The sequence below is a fragment of the Phodopus roborovskii genome, unplaced genomic scaffold (assembly GCF_943737965.1).
Source record: "Phodopus roborovskii unplaced genomic scaffold, PHOROB, whole genome shotgun sequence".
NCBI lineage: Eukaryota > Metazoa > Chordata > Mammalia > Rodentia > Cricetidae > Phodopus > Phodopus roborovskii.
The window spans coordinates 1,898,957-1,922,692 of NW_026126638.1; the positions used below are offsets into that span (position 1 = coordinate 1,898,957).

A 23,736-nucleotide genomic window follows, 5' to 3' on the forward strand; every position below is an offset into this window, starting at 1 on the left:
GTGATTATGTGGCTGGCTGTGGCTCACGGCCACTGGCCAGCTTTTTCTGATGTTGTCTGATTGTTCCTTTCTCCCTCCAAGTAAAGAATTAAAAGACAGGAAAATAACTAGAAGAAAATGGTAGAGAAGTTTGTTAGCAAGTGTTAGATCCCTGGGTAGAGATGAAACTCTGGGGCCAGGAGTCTGACTCTAACAGGGTCTGGGTGTTTTTAGGTTCCTACAGTGATGTCCTTCCTCCCCTCTGTTAGTCCCAAGGCATCAATGTGCACTTTCTGGTCCTGGGGTTGGAAACAGCTGCTGCTAGGATCCTCTGTCTTGGTGCATGGGTACAGAAACAGCTGCAATGGGTTCCTCAGTCTCAGGACACAGATTCATACAAATGCTGGTTGGGGTAGATGGATCCCAAGCCCCATTTTCCTAGTGGGGAAATGAGGAAAGAAAAACTCCTGCAGGCGAAGGCAGGGGCCTCCTTTGGGGAAAATGGAAACTTACTGCAAGGAAAAGGAAGATGGCCCTTCTCTTCTCGGGGTCCACGGCCTCGCTGACTGCAAATCCTTAACCCAGGAAAAGGTCGAAATCCAAAGTACGGTTGCTTCTGAGTATGGCTTTTACCATTTGTGGAGATTAAATATCACCAGATGGACCATCCCAAATGGAGAACATGTGTATATTTAACCCCAACCCAACAGTGTAGGGAGTCTTAATTTCCCCATTTATTTATTTATGTATTTATTTATATTTCTCTTATTAGACAAAGAACCTGGTTGACCTTTGTTTCAAACTTTAGTCCTCAACTTAATTAGGTTCAAAGGATGAATTGTATATAAGCAAAAATGTTGAAAAACTCGAGTGTCTGAGGAGCTTAGGCTTAGTCATATTAGAGATCCAAATTTTATTAGATTCACATAACATCTTGAAGTAGCAAAAATATCTGATGGTCAGGTTAGTCGAGAAACAGCTTATTCTGGCTTCCAGTTTCTGTTCATCCTGGTGGGAAAGGTATGGTACATGGCATGGACAGGTGTATGTGATCCATCTTGATGGATCAGGATGCAGGCTACACTAGAAGTAGGATGCGGCTGTAATGCTCAAAGGCCATCCCCTAGCTGCTTGCCTCCAGCAGCCATGCTTCTCATCCCAAAGGTTCTGCAACCTTCCAAAGACCACTAGAAATTGAGGGCCAATTGTTCAACCACAGGGGCCTGTGAGGGACATTTCAAACTCAAACCATAAAAATCCACAAACAGAATAATTTTTAAAATAGTTACAAAACAGCTGCTCTCAGTAGCTTCCTCAAGTTCTATTGGAGTTGACAAATGAGTCTGGGAGAGAGGGGCTTAGCCAATAAAAGCACTTGCTGTGCAGCCAGGAGGCACTGAGTTCAAATCCCAGGCGCCCACGTGAAAATGAGGAATGGCAGGCAGCATGTGCCTGTAACTCCAGCACCAGGAGACATAAACAAGCAGAGCCTGGAAGTCACTGGCAAGCCTTGTGTCCTTGCTACTGTTCTGTCGCTGAGAGGAGACCAGTAAGCAACTAGTAAATGGAAACATTTCATTCTAGGGCTACTTACAGTTTCAGAGGGTCCGATCATGATCATCATGGTGGGAAGAAGACAGGCATGGAGTCAGAGCGCTAGCTGAGAGTTCTATACCCTGATCTGCAGGCAGTAAGCAGAGAGAGGGGATCAGGGGCTACTGTGAGCTTTTGAAACCTCAAAGCCCATTCCCAGAGACACACCTTCTCCAATAAGCCCACCTCCTACTGCTTCCCAAGCTGTTCCATTCCCTGGCAACCATGAATCCAAATATATGGACCTATAGGGGCCATTGTTCAAACAGTCACACTATGTTATCTGAAACAGTAAGCCCCTGGCTCAGCGAGGGATCCTGTCTCAAGGGAAGAAGAGAAAGAGCAATAGAGGACACCTGACAACCTCCTCTGGCTCCCACATGCATGCGCATGGTGCATGTACCCACACACCCACATGTAACAGACACATGGATACACACGCAAACGTTTTCAAAATTTAAAAAGGGAGATGGCTCTGCAGTTAAAACTGCTTGCTTCTCTTCCAGAGGACCGACATTTGGTCTGGGCACTCATGTCAGGTGGCTCACACCCTTCTGTAACTCACACACACACACACACACACACACACACACACACACACACACACTGAATAACTAAATTCTTCTTCATAAGAAATTGATTCAGTTCATTTTGTGTTGTTCTTCGAAACCTCTTCTCAATTCTCCGCACGATCTAGTCTTCATCACCAGCCTCTCTAGAAGTGATGGATTAAGTGTGGGCTGAGCTGCTGCTGGGACTGTCATACTATGCGCACGGACCGCAGCACATGTGTCTGTAGCTTCTTTGTCTCTTTGTGCCCGGTCCCACTGACAGCACTTGCAGCTGGATGTGTGTGAGTCCCAGGGCCACAGCTCTTTCGCTGGGGTGTACATACCCATACAGCACTTCAGATAACACCATCCCTCCATTCTTTTGAAGCATCTTTCCTGCAGTGTAGTTGTTCTGCGATTCACTTCCTTTGTACGACCAGCCCCTTCCCAAGAATGTACCTGACATGCAGTCTGGGGAGCCTTTCTGGGTTCCTGTCATTGCCTTTATGTTGCCAAAGCAGACAGTGGCGCATTGTTTGGGGGTCTCAGGAGATTATATGTGCATGCAGAGACACAAATGACAGCCAGAATGACAATCTCATTTGTGTCTTTGGGACTTTCTTTTAAGAATTATTAATTAAATCTGTTTTTTTTTTGATGATTTCATAAGTGTGTACGTATGAAACACTTTCTGATTTTTTTCACTTCCCAGCCCCTCAAACCCTTCCTAAAATCCCTTTCCTGCATTCATTTTTATTTTGTTTTGTTTTCTTCTGTGACCGTCTGACAAACAACCCCACAGTTACTCCCTACAAATGGAGCTGGTCCACCAATACTTCTTCATTTCCCACGGAACCAATGAAGCCCAAATCTCTCCTATTAGCCAGAGATACCCCACCTCACCCCCCCATCCACCCCTGGGCCAGGCCCAGGCCTGTAATCCTAGCACTTGGGAGGCTGAGGCAGGAGGATCATAAGTTCAGGGACAAGTTGGGCAACTTAATGACACATTATCTCAAATGAAAAGTGACAAGGAGCATGGTGGTAATGGTAGTGCACACTTGAATCCCGAGTTCGAGGCCAGCCTTGTTTCCTGAGTGGCTTCTAGGAGAGTCAGCGCCACACGGAGAAATCCTGTCTTGAAAAACAAAACAAGCATACAAACAAAAACAAAAGAGGAAAAAAGAAAAGAAAAAAGAGTGTTGGGAATGTAGCTGGGCGCTTACCTGGTACACAAGTAGCCATAGGTGTGATTCCTGGCACAGAGCACAGGGAGTTCTGAACTGCTTCCTGAACTGTTTCCCCACATGTCTAGAGAATCACACCCCGTCATAATTACAGCCCACCCAGGGTAGCTCCTATGAGGCCATGTTCCCGGCATTCCTTAAGTGGGGGGATCCTAGGGTGTGACAATCCTTGCTCCCAGTCTCTCTGCTTTACCACATAGACAAACAGTGGCCTGGCCTCTCCAAAGTGCAAGTTAGCATAACAGAGAAGCCCCTCCACGTTGTGGGACAGGAGAGATGCTGCACTTTTTGAGGGTGTCCTTCTTTTTCTCCTCCACTGGACCACAGGTGAGACCTTGCCACCATCAGGGTTCCCTTAGCCAGTCTGTTGGCTGCCTGATTACCCAGCTGGAGGTGATTCTCTTCCCATGGCAAGGCAACAAACACTATGTACACTGAGATTCAGCCAGTCCCCCACCTACCTGCTACCTACCCATATGCAGGGCTGCTCAGGCTATCAGAAAAAGCTCAGCCACCCTGGGGGAGAGGCAGAGAGGCACTTCTAGAACAAGCCACACACGTTTAGACCGTCCATGCTTCTGAACCCGCAGGCCTGGCCCAGCTGAAACATACGGAGGCATCATCCTGTTTTTGTTTTATTGCCATCTTGATGCCTCTGCTGGCTGGGCTGCTGGGGAGACCAGCTACAAGAAGCAGCTTTCCCAAGACTGTGCCAGGCATCTTCTTGCTGGCTGTGATGTTTCCATATGATTAGGAGGGAGCTCTGGGGACTCAGAGTTCTAAGTTGGCCCCCTGGGACTAACTTGGGCTTTCACACTAATTATCTTCCAAGGCAGCTTACAGCTGGGTCATTAGCACTCATGTGTTTTAGTGACACAAGGCAGCAGAGGTTGACACTTAAGAACGAGGGGGAGGGGCAGGTAAGGACACTGTGTTTGGATGCTGTCGGATAGTCCCCTCCTGGTTCTAGATGAAGTCCTGTAGTCCTCTGCTCCTGTGGGTTGAGAACAGGTGACCCCTACAGGTGGCCTCTAATCCACTTTCAACAGCCCTCTCAAGGGGATGGGATTATGGCTAGCCTTCCTCCTTGCCCAGTCAACATTGGATGGTCCTTTAAGTCTCCATAGTGGCAGGATCCAAAGACACTTCATTTGGACTGCTTTCTCAGGAGGCCCAGATTCAGATCATAGCAGAGTCTTGGGAGTGGATCACCAGGGTGAACTCTGAGGATCCAAGTTTCCTATTTTCTGGCACACAGTTGTCTGTCTTTGTGACAGACAGGTGAAGCTCCTTGTGTGGGCTTCTGAAAGACTCAAAAGCCCAACCACAGTACCCGGCATTATCTCCTAGCCCTTCCCCAGACCCTTTGTCTCCCTTGTTCTGAGCTTCCCAGAGTCCTTCCCTCCCTAGAAAGCTTACACAAATGCTCCCTGTGGCCACAGGGCTTCCCAAGGTGGGAACCCAAGTGATTTAGTGGCCCATCGAGTAGATTTGAACTGTTTATTGAAAATGCCCATTATTTATGGTGGTGCACAGCCCTAAAAGCCTAGTGCAGGCTGCTTTTAAAAATAAAACCAATAAATAACCGCCAAGCTCAGGACTTGTCGGTGTGGAGAAAGAGAACTACCCATTCCTAGCTGGAGCGAAGAGCTCTGAAAACCCGAGATTCCTTTTTTATTTTTATTTTTTTTTCCCAGAAAACGTAGAGGAAATTCCTGTAGGGATGGAGAGATCCGAGCATAGTCAGTTCAAAAGGGGATTACAAAAGGAAATTAAAGACACGTGTCCCTCCTTACCTCATCCTAACCCTCTTCTACAGTCACAAGATAAGCATTCCAAATTCTTAGACCCTTTGCTCTCATTACTTGTTTTTAGGTGACATTTGTTTTAATTTTCTTCCCCAAAACTATTTGAAAGAGAGGAGTTGAGGGCAAGTCACCTTTGGATTGAATGCTGCAGGCACACTGGGCAGGGGCTCAAGTACCATTTCTTTCTTCTCTTAAGAGAAAAATCCATTGTGTCAACAAACTTGTTCTTCCCGTTCTCCACCCCACCTGCTTTTTCCTCCCTCCCGTCTACCCCTTTCTTCCTCCTCGTTCCCATCCCTTCCTTTTTCTTCCCCACTATCCGTGCCTTGCTTCCATCTTTTTATTTGAACACTGGATACAGACAGACACTCTCCATATGTCTCTATGTCTTGGATTCAGTTACATCGCACACCATCCCTGAGGGCAAATCCATGGTGTTTTCCCCTGCCCTCCCAATCTGTGTGCAAGTGGAAGTAGGTATACATAGAGGGAGCATGGGAGGAGTGTCATGTGTTCCTCAATTATTCTTATATTTTGAGGTTGTTAAATTAAACCTTGTATTTTGAGGTAAGGTTTCTCAGTGAACCTGAGGCTCACTGATTGGCTAGACTGGTTGGCCAGTGAGCTCCTAGGATTCACCTGCCTGTACTAGGCTTATTGGATCTTGGCACCAAACTCAGCTTTTTGATATGTGTACCGAGGAACCAAACTCACCTATGACAGAGACAGACAAGAAAGGGCTGAGTGAAATGTGTCCTTCAAGGACATGTCTCCAGCGATCACCTTCAACTAAGCCCACCCCATGATAGTCCATCCAGTATGAACTGGTCCATATATTACTTATGTATGAAGCTTGTGCCCTCGAGATGCAGTAATCCCTTAATGACCACCAGTCAGGAGATGTACCTTCAACACAAGAAACTTTTGGGGACCCACCATCTACAAACAATAGCAAACCAGTGTCTCAGGCCTTCTTGTTCTCATAGTTGTATGTCCCCTGCATTTGTCAGATTGAACATGTCCAGAGCACGCTCCATGAAGATGTTATAAACCTCCATGACTCCTAAGCTGTTCTACTGCAGACAGGCATGGCACAGAAGCATTAGCTGGGAGGGTTTGGGGTTTTTTGTTTTTTTGGTTCTTTGGTTTTGGTTTTAATTTTGGTTTTTCAAGACAATTTCTCCATGTAGCCTTGGCTGTCCTGGTACTCTCTCTGTAGACCAGGCTGCCCTTGAACTCACAGAGATCCACCTGCCTCTGCCTCCCAAGTGCCGGGGTTAAAGGCGTGTACCAACACTGCCTGGCAGTAACTGGGAGTTTTGCATTCTGATGCACAGCAATCTGTCAAGGTAGAGAAAGAGCGACTGGGCCTAATGTGGGCTTTTGAAACCCCAAAGCCCTTTCCTAGTGATGCACCTCCTCCAGCAAGGGCATACCTCCTATTCCTTCCATAATTTCACTGACTAGGAACCATACATTCAAACTTAGGAGTCTATAGAGCTATTCTCATTCACATCACTACAAACATCAACCTGTTAGGGACAGAATTATTCACATCTTTCCTCCTTTTTCTTTCCCACAATCCCATCTTACCATGTGTCCTCACAAACTACCTGTTCCCATCTTTTGATGCTTGCAGATCTGCTAAGTATGCGTGGACAATCAAGCGACAGCCATACTGTTGTTAAATTTGAAAGACTACAGATATAGGTAGTTAATACAGGAAGGTATCAAGTCCATATAAGAAAACAGGAAAAATGGCACCAACTCAAGACATCTGGGAAAATTCTGGGAGGAGATTGAGCCTGAGTGTTGAAGAATTCAAGGGCTTGTACATGAGGAGAAGGTCAGGGAGGGGCACACCCCAGAGGAGAGAGCAGGATCTCAGTTCAACTCTTCCTATACAGGCTGTATGTACACAAATGGGATGTATCCTGTGTGTGGTCCTGGCACTGTGCCCTGGGCTCAGCATATTTTTATACCTACCACTTTACATGATGCAGGGGTAGCCCTGAAGAGTATGGCCATGTGCTACCATTCTATTATTTGCCACCCTCCCCACCCACCCACACACTCAAATTAATCTACTGAAATTCTGTCTTTGTTGAGCTTCTATTGCTGAATGAATTACCACAACCAAAAAGCAAGTTGGGGAGAAAAGGGTTTATTATGCTTCCATGTCACAGTTCATCGCCAAAGGAAGTGAGAATAGGAACTCAAGCAGGGCAGGAACCTGGAGGCAGGAACTAATGCAGAGGCCTTGCAGGAGTGCTGCTTGCTCACTGTAACTTGCTCATCATGGCTTGCTCGTACTGCTTCCTTATAGGCCCACCCATCATGGGCTGGGCCCTCCTCCACCAAACACAAATGAAGAAAGCCTTGCCTACTATCTGATCTTATGGAGAGATTTTAAATGAGGCCCCCTCCCCAGATGGCTTAAACTTGTGTCAAGTTGACATAAGACCATCCAGCACAAATCCTAATCACCAAGGTGACCGTGTTAGAATGTGGGACATTTGAGAAGAGATGGTTTAGGTCATGAGGCGGTGCTTTTATAAGTGAATTTATAAAAGAGGCCCCAGGAGATGACTAGCTCTCCCAGCATTCTGGGGCACAGCAGTGAGGTGCTTTCCGTGGAATAGAAACCAGGTCCTCTGGGAGGAGCTTGAACCTGAGTGTTGAAGAATGCAAGGACTTGTGGATGAGGAGAGAGTCAGGAAAAGGAAGTGAGTCTACCTTGATCTTGCCTTCCAAGCTTCCAGCATTGTAAGAAATAGTTTTCTGGTTGCTTTGTAACCTAGGTAGTTCATGATATTTTATTCAACAACACAAATAGATTAACAACACCCCATGTCCTCTTTCACCTAGTTTATTTATCACAGTCTGTGGAGTCTCCATCAAAGCACACCACACACTACTCTCAGGAGTACCATCTCCAGTCTACTGAAGGCACCAGAAGGGTTTTCACTCCATTTCCTGAAGGCCCTGCTAAAGATGTTTACCATCATCTCTGCAGGGACATGACAGAATACATGTCCTGGGTTGTGACATGTGGGTTTGAGACATAGGCTCAGCCATGTTTTTCACTTTGTCTTCTTTGGTGACCTTTCATGATTTGAGTGGATGATCAGGAGGCATCTCAGCCATCCCTAGATCTTACAGATAAACGTCTTCTTGGTAAAAATAGAGGAGACAAAGAAATCAATTCAGATGCCCTACCAACTCTAAGTGCCTTTGACCTGAAACTTTTGTTCAAGTACAATTTTATGGGAATTATATACATAAAGGCTGGCTAACTTCCCTGGGACCAAGCAAGGGCAGGGGCCCCAAGCTCTTCTTTGTGAGTTCAGAATGACTCCACTGCTTAGGAGGTCAGGAGGGGGGCAATAGAAAGAGTGAGGTGGAGGTCTTACATACCTTTTTTCCCTGTGTAACCTCAGATTACCCAGCAAACTGATGTCTCCCAGATGAACCCGACTATTTCTCATGGGCCAGAGAAGCAGGGCCTCTGGATTCTGTAACTTGGGAGACAGTGACTCATGTCAAGGTCAAAACTGTTACCTTTGGGCTGCAGAGATGGCTCACCAGTTAAGGGCACATATTGCTCTTGCAAAGAACTGGAGTTTGCTTTCCAGCACCCACATCATGAGACTTACAACCTCCTGCAACCCCAGCTCCAAGGACTATGATGTGTGCTCTTCTGTCCTCTGAGGGTAACTGCACACACAGATGTGCATGCACGCACGCACACACACACACACACACACACACACACACACACACACTAAAGATTAAAGGAAAAGAAGACCCCTCTCACCTCAGCCTCACCAACCGTGTTCTTCCCTTGCAGAGGTCCCAAAAACTGAGCAGACATTTGAAGAACGCTTGATCCTCAAAGCTTTCTTGCTAAAGTTTGTCAATGCCTACTCCCCCATCTTCTATGTGGCCTTTTTCAAGGGGAGGTGAGTATAACAGTGGTACCCGTGGAAAAGCAATTTGCCCAATGCACTTCTGTTGGGGTCCTCCATTATCAGGACAAGTAGAGTTATTTTGTCCCCATTGTCACCTTGTTCTTTCTCCTCTGCTGGATGAACTATTACCCAACTGGCTGTTCATGAAGTGAAATTGAATCCTCAGAATCAAACATCCATGGAAACTACACAGGAATTTGAGCCAAGGCCCTGAAGGGTACTGCCTTGGAGAACAAGGAGAGAACAAGGCAGAAGAGGGTTCCATGGATGCACAGTGAAGTTTGGTGCTGTCTACCTGGAGTTGGTACAGGCTTCCCAGATGAAGGGCACTATCCTTCCTTGTCTGCCTCACCTCATATACCAGCTACAAGCTCTGGGCACTCAGGACGTTTACAGTTCTGACCCGCCAGCTAAGAATTCCAGGGTTCTCACTGCCTCCTCAAATTCTATAATTCCCTAGAAAAGCTCACAGGGTCCAAGATTGTGCAACACTCAGTCTTTTTAGAGTAAAGGGGAATAATCCGAAACAGCAAATAGGAGCAGCTCAAAGACTGACATCTCACAGGGTCCTGATCCCAAAGTGGTCATGTCCTAGCGACTCAAGACCTTCCTGGAACATCCATGTGCTTCAACTATGCTCACCCAAGATCTCCTTATTTAGGCATACTTCATTCAATCATATGATTATACCATGAGATTGAATTCAGACTTCTGTCTCCTTACCCTACCAAGGGCAGATTGCTATCCAATGGCTCAAAGTCCTTGCTGTATGGTTAGCTCCTGGCATTACCTGTCTTCATCCTGAGTAGTCTCACTAATACACACACACACACACACACACACACACACACACACACACACACTATACCATCCCATCCCCTCTTCACATTCAGTCTCATCACCTGTCCAACTTTCCCTCTTTGCCCAGAACCCTGGCTGCAATGAGAACTGGAACATAAGCATTATAGTTATTCGCTAGATAACGGGTGTGAACTTCTGTCCTTGTGTGATTTGCCCCCCCCACACACACACATACCAGCCAGTTCATTCAAAGAGGACGTTGAGTGACAGCTCTTTCACACAGAGGGCCAATGCTCTGGTGTCCCTGCTTCCTCTGACGCTGTGCACACATCTTTCTTTCAGGTTTGTGGGCAGACCTGGAAGCTATGTCTATGTGTTCGATGGTTACCGTATGGAAGAGGCAAGTACATCCCCTGGCCTTCATGCTTGGCCAGGAGTTTGTAGGCCGCCCCCAGCCTAACTCCTTTCTTACCTGTCACGGTGTTGTTCATTTGTCTAGAGCCTGCATGGTCTCACTGCTCTGTTCTCCCCCTCCTGCAGTGTGCTCCCGGAGGCTGCCTCATGGAGCTGTGCATCCAGCTCAGCATCATCATGTTGGGGAAGCAGTTGATCCAGAACAATATCTTTGAGATTGGAGTCCCGTACGTAATGACCAATTCCCTGTCCCTCCTTGGAGAAGTGCCAGACTTTCAGCTCAGTTTCTATAGCCTTTCCCCTTTGTGTATAAGTTAGTCATTCACTTCCCTTTCTGCGAGCCAGTAACTGTTCTCTACTTTCTCTGTTTCCTAATCGAAGCTGAGATGTTTGAGCTCGGAGTGATTTACCACTTGCTCAAATACACATAAAAATAAAGGGCAGAGCTAAGAGATAACCCAGACCCCTAAGTGCATGAAGTTTTTGATGTATTTGTCCTCCCATAGAGTAATCAGGGTGGCTCTGCTGGGAAGATGAATAGGAAAGTCTGAGGAAGTCATTAAAGAAACTGATGATAAAATGTGGGATACAGGATCTTAACAGGGGAGGCATGAATCTCTGGTAAAGCACCAGGGGCGTCATGTAGATTTTATAGATGGAAATGGTCATGCGATGTTACTGATAGCTACTAAAATGGGAACAATACAAAACAAGCAAACAAGCAGAAAATCGATCTGGACATCCAAAATTGTATATCTTTTCTGGTCCCTGGGATTTTTATTTCCTTGTTTGTGTGTATGTATGGGTATATGTGTATGTATGTATGTATGTATGTGTATGTATGTTGTGTTTGTGCAGGTGTACCTGTGTGTGAGTGTATATGGAGGTCAGGGAAAACATTTTTTCTCAGAAGCTCTCTGCCTTGTTTTTTGAGACATGGTCTCTTACGGGTCTGGACCTCCCTAACAGGAGAGGGTGACTTGCTGGCAAGTGGTAGGAATCTGCCGGTCTTTTCTTTCCCAGTGCTGTTAGTGGAAGTTACCATACTTGCCTTTTAATGGGGGATCTCAGGATTGAACGCTGGTCCTCATACTTAAGCAGATGAGCCCAACCCTTCTTTCTAGTTGTGATTTTAAAGAGGAATCCGTTTCAGGGCTGTTTTTAGTTATCTCAGTGTCACAGAGCTAGAGAGTGCCAGAAGTGAGAAGGGGTGATTCTAGTAGGCTAGGCCAGCAGGGCTCTAGAACACCTACAAGAGTGACTATTCTATAGAAAACCGTGCTCCTATAGTGATCAGACAGTTCTCCCAGGAGTAGTTGAAGATCCTGTGAGTCAGTCTCCCTGCTGGAGTTTTATTATGTACATTCTGTTTCCAAGAAATCTTTCAGGAATTTGTCCATTTACTGCCCAAGATGATGATGATTCTTCTATTTCTTCTTCTCTTTCTTTCCTTTCCTTTTCTTTTCTTTTCTGTCCTTCCTTCCTTCCTTTTTTTTTTTTTTTTGGTGACAGGGTTTCTCTGTGTTGCCCTGGATGTTCTGGAACTCATTCCATAGACAAGACTGGCTTTGAACTCATAGAGATCTACCTGCCTCTGCCTCCTGAATTAAAGGCATGGACCACCTCATTCACTCTTCTCTTACCTCAAGCACCCCTTGCCCTAAAGGTGCTATAAATGGAGGAGCTAAATCTCCAAGATTGCATTTCCCCAGTCAAGGCCTCTAGGACATGAAGGGAAAATGCCAAGTATAGGAGCTGGACACAAAATATAGTCACTGGAGAGGAGGAAATTAAGAAAATGCCTCCATAAGATCAGGCTGTGGGCCAGCTTGTAGGGCACTTTCTTAATTAGTGATTGGTGGGGAAGGGCCCAATGTTTTGTAGGTGGTGCCCTGGGCTGGTGGTCCTGGTTTCTATAGGAAAGCAAGCTGAGCAAGCCATAAGGAGCAAGTCAGTAAGCAGCACCCATTCACGGCCTCTGCATCAGCTCCTGCCTCCAGGTTCCTGTCCTGTTTGACTTCCTTGGATGAAGAACAGTGATATGGAAGTATAAGCTAAATAAACCATTTCCTCCCTAACTTGCTTTTTAGTCATGTTGTTTTATCACAGAAATAGAAACCTTAACTAAGAAAACTATCACATTTATTAGGGAGGACATTCCAAAACTTTTTTTCTGCTGATGTGCTGGGGCAACCTTACCTGGCACTTTTAAGTGTTTTTTCTTAGAGGAGGATTTGGTGGGAACACCAGTATCTGAGAGTTGCTAAGGGGACCCTTCAAGGTTCAGCCTCAAGATCCCCTCAGGGTTCAGAAAGGATGCTATAGCAAGGGAGAGATTCAGAAAATCTGAGGGCAAATGAGTTCTCCACATGCGCTTTTCCAAATCCGTACGTTTTATTCTTCTGTCATTATCTAATAATCCTGTCATACGTCTAATTCCTCCTAGATTCTTCTCCATGCTTCTTTTTCTTTTCTAAAATCTTGTCCTTCAGGAGCCTTAAAGTGATTAAGAAAATCACAAGATTTACTTCTCATTGGTCAAAAGCACATTCCTAGGGTAAGTGTTAGGGAATTGAGCCATTGCCATGGCAACACAAGGATTTCAAGGTCATAGGGGCAAGACTGAAACCATAAGAGGGGCACAGTGCCCAGTGACAACTTTGAGAAATAGGTTTATGGTTAACAGACTTGGCAAGCAAAGAACCGGCTTGCACTTCCTAGAGTGCTCTGCACAGCAACCTGGCCAGATATCTGCGACTCTGACTTTGTACAGGCTATAAAGTTTTAAACTTATGATCTATTTACAAAAGTCCTTTAGTCTAGTTTGACTTTGCTTTGAGGTGAAAGTGAGCTAATTGTGTGAAGTTAGTCTGAACAAAAAAATAAGACAGGCTATTAAGTGTTCACAGTGATCGGGGGACAAATAGATTCAGTCGTGAAACATGTCCCAGTATATATTCTATGCATCAGAGTTATATAGTTAAATGAAAAGTCACCTTCTAGACCACCCACAGATATATGTGCCCAGTAGATGGAATATTTTCATGAAATAAACACACTAGCAGTGGGAAAACACTAAAGCTATTTTTAGGGAAGAAATGAAGTTCTTAGGGAAGAAATGAAGTGACTCATGAAAGAAATTATAGACACAACCATCTGGTTTCTCCAGCAAGTAACTCCATGACCTTACCAGGTGGGGCTCCCTATCAGAGAATCACTCATCTGATAGGTTGGCTGTTGAACAGTAGTTATCACCTGCTCTTTCATGGCCCCTGACGTGTTGCATTTGACCTCTCTTCTTAAACAAGCTTACAGTTATCAGTAAGACCAGCAAGCTCAACAAATTTGGGTCTTGAAGTTTTATTTTATCTCTGTTTTCTGACTAGCAGTCTTCCAGTGATAGTTCATTAAAGCTAGAGAAACAGATGTATTTTATTCTGTAGGCACACAGCATCTTAAAGACAGCATTTGTTGTAGACCAACATCCAAAGTATACACAGATGATGCTAAAGCCACATCTGTTCCCTTTGAAGCTATGAAATCAAGTTCTCCAATACAGCTGCCAAGAAAAGTCTTCATGTCAATGAAACATCTGGAGAAGACACCTGTCTTTCTAGAACATGGCTGTTCTCTTGTGGATGGAGCTGTAGACATCTCATAGGCATGAGATGCCCATGTTTCCATTCATGGACATCTTATCTACCACTTAGCACATTATTTCTGGGATCCAAAGCCTTTCATAATTTAAGAGAGACTACAGCTCAGGCATATGTGTGACAGTGTGTTGGCATGTTCTCTGTCCATCAGCTTCCTGACAGATGAAAAAACACATGCTGGCTTGCCTTGAAATTTTAATTTTCTTATTTATACTTATTGCATATGTGTGTAAAAGTATGCCACACTTTAATCAGTGACAACTGCATAATAATTCACAAAGTTGCATACAAGTCCCTTCTTTAAGTCTCACTGTCTATGTCTCTTGATGAATGTGGTGTCATTATAGTCATCTGTGAGGTAAATACCTTGCAAGGCTGGGACCCCACAATCATCTCTCCTGCTGAGTGAAGCTAGTCTCTGAATATTCCACATGTAACCCATGCTTATTCAAAGAAAGCTTCCTCATTTCAGCTACAGGTACTCAGGGTTTCATATTTGCCAGACAAATGCCCCACTGAGATACTTCCCAGCCCTCTTATTTTAGTTTCCAGTCTGCTTAAGGGTACACATGGTCACCTGGCATGATTATTTAGGCAACTTCAGGAACGGAGGTCAGAGGTTGTGCCACTACGCCCAATGCTCTTGATCATCCTAATCATCCTACAGGTTGTGTCTTGAACTCGGCCAGATGAAATCTATTTATGATCAATAAGTCTTTCACTTACCACTGAAGATCATATTTGGTAACATCAGGACCTAGATTTCTGACAGTGGTGTTATATAGGGCACAGATAAACATGAAATAAGCAATTTTTAAAAGGAATCTTTCCTAGTCAAAAGAAAAATGGCATGGAGTCCGACAGTGAGGGAGGAATCATGTGAATTAAAAACTTTATCTAATGGTATTCACTCTCTTTGGTAGAGCAGAAATATAATGGCCAACAGACCTAGGTTTGTATCAAGGTTGTGTCTTATATTCAATGAGAAATCTTCAAAAAGTTATTGTACAAAGATTTGCTTCCAATATGCTCTATAATGAAAATAGCTTGGGATAAATGCTTATTTGTGTAGAAAATGGACACCAGAAGAAGGAAGAGACATTTCTGGATATTACTGTGTCATGGGCTTCCATGTCTTCTGAGTAGGTTCACAGATGTGACTGATGAGTCCTGGTCAGAAATGCTTCCTTTCTCCCTTGTTCTAGACCTGCTGGCTTTTGGTTCACATCCTATCAGTTCCTTACCTCCAGAGCCCATACCTACCTGCCCCCGATAGGAATTAAATACAAATCTGAGAGGCCAGATTTAATGCTGAAACACAGAAAAGTGTGCTTGGGACAGAGGCTTTTGAGGGATAAGCCAGGTGGTTTCATACATCACTGCCCAGAGTGGTGCTTACAAACAGTTCTTTCCAAGAAAGCTTCATACACGATGCGTGTCATGACATGACATAACATGACATGACATAGCTGCTGTTTGGTAGTGTGTTCATTAGTTGGGGTTTCCCTCAGCTGTGATTCTCTTGCCTTTCCAATAGGTGCTATGCAAAATGGACTTTGGATATAACAGTGTTGTGCTCCTGAAATAGTACACCCATCACTACTCTGACATTTTCATTTTTAATTTAGCTTTAGTGAACACTAAAGTGAAACTATAAATGGAAGTATAATCATTCAGGTAGATAGAGTGTGTTGTGTGAGTGTGTGTGTGTGTTCTTTTGTTTTTATGTGAAAAGATCAATGTCTGTTTCTCTCCATGGCTTGTTTGTACTGGTTTGGGAATTGAACCCCAAGTCTTATATGTGATACATAAACACTCTACTCTCTTTTCTTTTTCTTCTCCTGTCCTTTTGCCATTCTCCCCTTTCTCTCCTCCCCTGTATTTTTGGGCACACACTCTCTCTCCCTCCTTCCATCCCTCCCTCCCTTCCTTGAAGACAGAGTACATTGTACATCCTAGGCTGGCCTGGAACTTCTTAGTTTCAGGTATTGGGTGACATGTGTGCTCCTAGAAAGCACCAACTCTCCCACATATTAGGAGCTCTCCTGAATATAGTTTGAGATGGAAAGAACAGACAAATGAATCCTTCTACAGCAATATTTCTCTCCATCATTATTCTTACTAACTTGCCAGGTTATGTCCCCAAGTAACTGTCATATACTCTTGGACACAGCTTATAAGAATCTATAAACTCTCACTTTTCTGTATAGATTGATAAATATAGGATAACATAACACTATTTCTCTTTAGAGACATCATAGGAGGGCTACTTCCTCAAAAACAGTGAAGTCTTACTAGGAACCCAAGTCTGAGGAACAAATTTGAACTTTGTAAGGAATCAGGAAAGAAATAGCTACACAGAGGTTGGGTTGTCATCTTTGGCCCATGCAGGGCTAGGCTCTGCCTTTTTACCTCGGTCAGACCAACACCCAAGAACCATCTGTGAAACCACCTGCAGCCCAGGTCCCTGAAGTAGATGCCCCAACAGATCACATGGTTAGGGTGCAAGTCCATGCAGCATTGGCTATGGAAAAAACTCAAGAGGCTTCCAGAAGCTTCCAGAGGCTTCCTGAGACTTGTCATTAAGGAGGACATGGAAAAAAAAAACTAGCAGATGCAAAGGATAGGGTAGGGTGGGGATAACATCAAAAGAATCATTTTAACCAGAGAATGCATTGTAGGGTCAGGATCATAGCTTGAGGTTTCCCAAAGCTCCATCTGTATGTTATACAACTTGCAGGATTCCTTTTAAACCCAGTCTGCAGAGACTTTATTCATTTTGTTACTGGTCACTGATACCCAGAGGAACCTTCTGGGCATGAACAGCTCTTGGGAGCTATGTGTAGATTTACACAGCACTCCACCCCCTTTTCTGACTCAATCCACGCTTGTAAGACTTTGAAGCCTCCTCTTGCTTTACTTCCTGTGCTACAGTCTCATCATTGGCCTTCTGCTCCCGAGTCTGCTCTTTCCTTATGCCTTTAAGGTCTCTGTCCCCGGCTCTTGACTTCTGAAGCCCCTAGGCCTTTTGGCTAACCCTGTTCATGCTCACAGTCACAGCCATCAGCAGGCTGTCTCTTGCTCTTTCCACTAGGAGACATCCTTGGGTCTCTCTCTGACTAGAGTACAGACAAGCTTTGGACTCTGGGCACAATACAGTTACCTACACAATGACCCCATGGGTCCCTCTACCCAACCTTACTGGAGTCCTTTAAGATATGGAATCTCTCCAGTCCATTTCCTTGTCAGAAGAAAGTCACCTTGTGCTGGTGTTAGGAGGTGGTCGATGGACCACCTGGGCCACCTGGGAGCAGTCATTAACATTCACTATTTCTTGTTTGTTTGTTTTTTTTTGTTGTTGTTGTTGTTTTGGTTTGGTTTTTTTTTCTTTTTTTTTTTTTTTCTTTCTTTCTTTTTTTTTTTTTTTTGCATTTACTGTTTCTTAAACCCAGCTGTGACCTATCACTGTCCCCAGTCTGTGAAACTCCTGTCTCCACTAACATTCAAGATTCTGACTTCAGGAATATCATGTCACTGCATCCCTGAACTCAGCAGCTTTGATTACCTGCACAAGATCTGCACAAGGTTTAGATCACTAGTACCTCTGTTGCAGTGGTACGCCCTGCAGTCAGGTAGCTGTTGTAGGCTGCAGCATTCACAGCTGGGTGGCGTTGATATTGTCCTAAGGGTGGTTCCTTTATAATCTTAATAAAACACTTCCTTGGTTGGTTCAGGGATGACTTTCATGCTATACATACTTTGTCTCATCTTTTTTTTTTTTTTGGCTGAAATCTATCCCTGCAAGGCTTTTAGTGACAACTGCATTTGTTTTCTAGGAAGCTAAAGAAACTCTTTCGGAAGCTGAAAGATGAGACAGAACCTGGAGAAAGTGACCCTGACCACTCAAAACGTCCAGAGCAGTGGGACCTGGACTACAGCCTAGAGCCATACACTGGGCTGACTCCTGAGTACATGGAAATGAGTAAGAGCCCATCTTCCTTCCCTAGGTGGTGGCAGGTTCAGTTAAAGGGCTGTGGGGAGGAGTTAGGGAATGACTGGGCAGACTCAGATACTCACTGTGACTTTAGTGTCCACAGTCCCAGGATGGTGGCCTTTTCTCCTGGGGCTCCTGGGCTCTTCTACAAGTAAAATGCTTATCCTTCCAAGCTAAAGGGGAAAAAGTGAAATCTGTAGTTGAAGAACATAGTTTCCACACAGGAAGATCAAGGTCATCCTGTGACATGCAGGCTGGGGATCTAGAGACTTCTTTAAAAAGAAGAACACAGGAAAAGCCCTCACACTGACCAGGAGAGACTGGATGGAGTGGCAGATTTCCCAACAAAGGTTTGGGGTGAGAGGAACAGCCTAGTGATGAAGCATCTGACTGTTTTCCTTAATTGAGGGGTACAGAAGCCCAGGTCAGGGCAGGTTGATAAAAGCTGATTTTTCACATAGGGCTTTCCAATTGTTTGTTTTCTAATTTACATCAGCTGCCCTCAACTGGCCATGTGGCAATAACCCCAATTTTCTACTGGCATGGGTATTTGATAGTCTCTTTGTATCACTAGGAACTAACAAATTAATAGCATAGGATACTACTGACCACGAAGCAAGAGAAGATGGTCATCTGGTCTTCCGGTCTACCCCCTATTGTAATGTTCTGCGCAGTATACACTTTCCTGTGCCCTCATGGAGTCTTGTTTTCATCGAGATGCATTTGCTCACTTATGAGTAGTTGATGGAAAACATGTCCACTATCTGATTATTGGTTCATTATAACACATCACTTTGAAAGGAGTAGACCAATCTCCCAAGCTACAGAAGGTGCGCGCAAACCCCCAGTACCCTGGAGTGCTGTGGAACTGAAGAACTGTCACAGTAAGCTTGAGATGCCCAGCCCTCTGGTGTGCTGTCCATTCCATCCTCTGGAGCCGACTGTGCCCGGTTCAGGCCTAGCTTTGCTTCAGTGAAGTCGTCCAGGCCAATCCCTTCCACCCGGGGAGCTCATTACCTCTGTGTTTCTCTTCCTCAGCACTCTGTTTGGTATCCACGCTAGTGGGATCTACTGAGTCCTTGCTCACAGATCTGTTCTTCAGCAGACCAAGCTTGTTGGTGGGGAGAGACTATGCCCCATTCATCTCCACACCCCCCAGAGCCCAGCATATTTCCTGGCGTACCAGGCACTCAGTGTCTATCATAAACAGATGAGTTCATGGATGAATGACTTGGTGATCATGCTTGCTAATTACCGAGGAATTTCTGTTAGCATAAACAGCTTTGTTGTATTAACTTTAAGGGGTGAATGAAAGCCCATTTTTAAAGGTGGGCACGGTGGCAGGTGGATGAGTCGTCTCTTTTACAGTCTCCATTTTTAGATAAAAGGTTGAATTATAGACCTGCAAGGTCTTCTCTGACCTTGTCAGCAGTAACAGCAAAGAGCACACTCCAAGGAAGAGGGCTGGCAAATGCGAGCAGCTTCATGGTCACAAGCAACTGATGTTAACAAAGGAAAGCAAATGGTATTAACAGATTGGGGATGGGGAGATTCTGTTACAGACCTGGGGTTATTGGAGAATCCTGAAGATAGGCAAGTTCCCACCTCACAGGACGATGGAGAGGAATAATTGTAAAACTTTGGTCATCAAAGTGACTGAACTCTTTACTTCCCTTGAATCAGTGGAGCACAGGGGTCGTAAGGCTAGGAGGGAGTGGGAAAACACGTGAACACATTTAATCATTCACTCATTTTGTGGGACGCCCAACTTTTATTGAACATCTAGCAGGAGGGATAAGTACAGGAGCCAGAACAACCTTTCCACCAGTTCAGATTGTCGTTGATAGTGATTGGATCGACAACTCTATTGATACTAAAATGGTCTTGCTTGGAAGAATATGCCAAGCCTTTTAATTCCATTTTCTGAGCAAGTCAATCATGTCAGAGGCGTTGCAATATATAATTATATATAAGTAGAAGAACAGTAGTGTCTGGGTTGTGTCCTTTTTTTTTTTTTTTTTTTTTTTTTTTTATTCTGGCCTATCCTCTTCACCCTCATAAGGAGACCTGTTCTATACACAATCAAAGATAGGACTGAAGAATGAACTCCACAAAACCTTATCAAGCAACATAGAGAATACCCTGGAGTCAAACCGCGAGATTTTCAGTCTTAACTGAGCAGCCTGACTCTGGGCTTAATGCTTAACATCAATCAGACCTAACTTTCCCATCCAAAAGGTGGGTTTGGTGACATCTACCTCCTGGTGATACGGATATCATAGTTTTTGTGTCCTGAAACAAAGATGAGCACAGACCAAGCTGAAACAGAGATAATTTATTTTTTAAAAGACAAGCATCCAAGGGAGGCAGGAGGCCTGAACAGAGAAAGGGTGTAGTCACTCAAATGGTAGCAGCAGCAGCAGCAGCAGCAGCAGCAGCAGGAGGAGGAGGAGCACAGAGGGTGGGGAGGAGTCATTTGCATAGTAAAGATTTTGGGGCTCATCGCTGAGTGTGGGCTTTGCATTTGGTGCTGTGTTCTGTGATAGGCACATCTGCATGATGCAGTTTCATGCCTTGCATGTCTCCTTAGCATCTTAAATCTTCACCCAGGCTATATTTGTTTTAGTGTTAAAATGATCACAGGTCACTTTCAGGTGCTCTGGAGTGCCTTTGCCTCTAAGCCAGTGACTGACAATTCTAGCAGGTCTCAGCTGGGGGAGTGTCCCAACTGTCCTCTTTGCCTGCAGGTTTTCCTTGAATGCTAATTTTGCAGCCTCATATTTGCAGTAACCTCCACCCCCTCCCAGCCCCTCTCCACCCCTGCCACACACTCACCTTGCTCTCCTGCCTCACTGGGATTGTGCTAAGAACTGGGTGAGGCATACCGAATACTTGACCCCGCAATGATTAGTAATGTAGTCCCTCAACATTCTCCATGGTTGTTAATGTCAAGAGTCCAGTTTCTCGCTAGTGGAGAAGGGTTTCTACCGAAGGTTATGGGAGACATGGATTGGCTGAAAAACTTAAAGAATGACGCACCCAAGTGTGAGATGCATCTGAGAATTTCATTCAGAAGCCTCACTCAGCACTCTAGATGCTGTTTCCTGGCCAGGCCTCTGCTTGATAAGTCTGGAATCTCCCATGCATCTTCTTGTGTTTCTCTAAACCCCATACCACAGTCCTTGTTCCTCCAGCCACATGATCACTATTCCCCTGTAATAAGGGACTCAATTACCTGTCTCCTGACTTCACCCCATGTTCTCCAACTGCAATTCAAATGTTGAAGCCCTGAGGCCATCACTGTGACTGCCAAGATGAATTCCTTCATCATTCACAGGGCCATTAGAGGAAATCTCACTTTTCTTCGTCCCAAGCTTAAAATCTTGTTAAACTCTAAAAAAGACAGAGGCATTGGGAGTTGTAAGGTTACTTAAATGCTTACTTGGAGTGGAATTCAGAAGGTATCTCGAGGGGCCACCAGCCACCTGCCCTCTGGAAATGCCCACCAAAACATGCAGTAGTCATTCAGCTTAGGGGAAATGCAGGGTTCTCTGACCTCACACACCAGGCTTCAGAGCCCTGCAGCCACATCTGAGTTGTCTCATAACAATGCTAAGTTTGGATTCCTGGGTTTAGGGGGAGTGGTCATGAACTGGTAGGGCACCTTACTCCATACCGATTAGTGGCATTCAAAGGCAAAGCTCAAAATGTCCCATAAGGCTAGGCTTCATTTCCCATCCCTAAATGACAATTAAAAACACAGTATCAGAAGGCTTACTCAGTGTGGCCACACTAAGAAGAGAAACAGAAAAGTTCCAGTTGTTGGCTGAGTTACTGGGGTCAGAGTCTAGACCTTGGCAGCCCTGTTGGAAGTACACTGTAACAGAAACATAGACAAACACATTTGTGTCTTTCCATAATGTCAGATTTGATTTTGCTGAATAACAGTAAATTCACAATGTACAGAGGTTTCCACAGCAGCAACTTGCCGATTGTCCCCTGGTCAGGGGAAACATAGGTTCTTTTATTCCAACATTTTACAAAGTGTTTATTTTAGTGTATGTGTGTACATGTGTCGTGGCATGCATGTGGGATCAATGGGCAACCTCACTTGTGGGTCCTCTTCTTCCTCCTTGCTTTTATGAGGCAAAGGCTCTCTTACTGTTTGCTGTGCCAAATATTTCAGTGTTACTTGTCCATGAGCTTTAGGAGGTTCTCCTGTCTCCACCTCTCATCTCACTGTCATAAGAGTGCTTAGATTACAGACATGTGTCACCAAGACTGGCTTGACATGAGTTCTAGGGATCTAAACTCAGATGGACAAGCTTGCTCAGCAACCACTCTTACCCGCAGAGTCATCTCCCTATCCCTTAATCTAATCTTAATTGCGAATGTTAACACATATTGCACATAGTACAGTTAAAATATTTATGAATGTGGTGTGTGTGTGTGTGTGTGTGTGTGTGTGTGTGTGTTGCAGAATGGCTATAAAAGGCTAAGAGGCCACAACAGAGCTCAGGAGGTTTCAGAAGCTCCATGAGGTAAGGTAGTTGACAGAAATTAAGCCAAGTCTGTATTTATAAGATAATAAACCAGCCCCAGCTACAGGGAAGAAGCTGGAGTAGTCTCAGTGGCTGTGAGTCAGGCAATTATGGGTCACAGGGCTGGGAGCAAAGCTATGGAGTGGAATCCAGTTGCAGAGGCAGGGCCAAGTTCAGATGGAGGAATGTGATAATGGCAGGTGGCAGTTCAGTGGGCCACCTCAACATCAGTGGCCTAGCCCAGCTAGGGCTCCTGGGAGAGGTATGAGTTCTCTGTCTACATATATTGGTGATAAGGTAATAGATCATTGGGGGTTGACCTCACAATGCTAGGTGTCCACCTTTTACTGGGGTCCAGGCAAGAGAATTAATTATGGTCTGTTGTGTCCAATAGGTTTTTTCCAGACATGACTTAAAATACCCATGTTCACTCACAGTCTGAGCACACAGTGATACATGTATAGTGTGACACTGTTTCTGCTCCCAGATAAGTCTTCATCAGTCTATACTTCATGGATGATACTGCACAGATGGTACCATCCATGTGTCCACTTGAGTGCAGCATCATCCTCAAACTGGATCAAAAGTTGTTTGTAAAAAGAGTCTTGGTGCAGGGCACAGTTTGGAAAACCACTTTTACATGATATTGGTGAGTTAGAGCAGGGAACAGTCTGCTCCCAACACTTAACAAACTAGACTTAACTACTTATCTAGTCAAATGCACAGTGACAGTGAGAAGCAGAGATTTATTCGAAGTGATCACACTGAGAAACCAACAAAAAGATCCAAGGACACATAACCATCCCTAGATGATCTCTCCAATGACACATGTCCATCCCCAGCCCATCTCTCCAATGACACATGTCCATTTCTCCCAATGACACATGCCCATCTCTCCCAAGGACACATGCCCATTCCTAGCCCATCTCTCCAAGGACACATGACCATCTCTAGCCCATCTCTGAGATCCTGGTACAAATCTTAGTTTTTAATAGAGAGCAAGACTACATAGATAAGCAGTCCTGGTCAAGATATGGTCCCACATACCCATCATCCTTGTCTGGCTTTAGTTTCTCCCATCAAGTGAGCTAACAAACCATCAGAACTGTGTAGAATTTCTTTCCAGGAGACATGCTCTCCATCTGTATGGTACCAGGCTCCAAGTTTTTTGCTTCCCCTAG

The 23,736-nt window shown here is 44.8% G+C and overlaps 1 protein-coding gene across 1 annotated transcript in view; it reads left to right on the plus strand.

The window, feature by feature from the left end:
- The window catches only part of Ano2 (anoctamin 2), a gene marked incomplete at its 5' end in the record, with an annotated part of 300,185 nt that overhangs the window by 247,257 nt on the left and 29,192 nt on the right, over positions 1–23,736 (plus strand). Inside the window, 4 exons of the mRNA XM_051173071.1 lie at positions 9,029–9,140; positions 10,293–10,350; positions 10,491–10,591; positions 17,857–18,002. Coding sequence (XP_051029028.1) covers positions 9,029–9,140; positions 10,293–10,350; positions 10,491–10,591; positions 17,857–18,002 — 417 coding nt within the window. The remainder of the gene's footprint in view (positions 1–9,028; positions 9,141–10,292; positions 10,351–10,490; positions 10,592–17,856; positions 18,003–23,736) is intronic.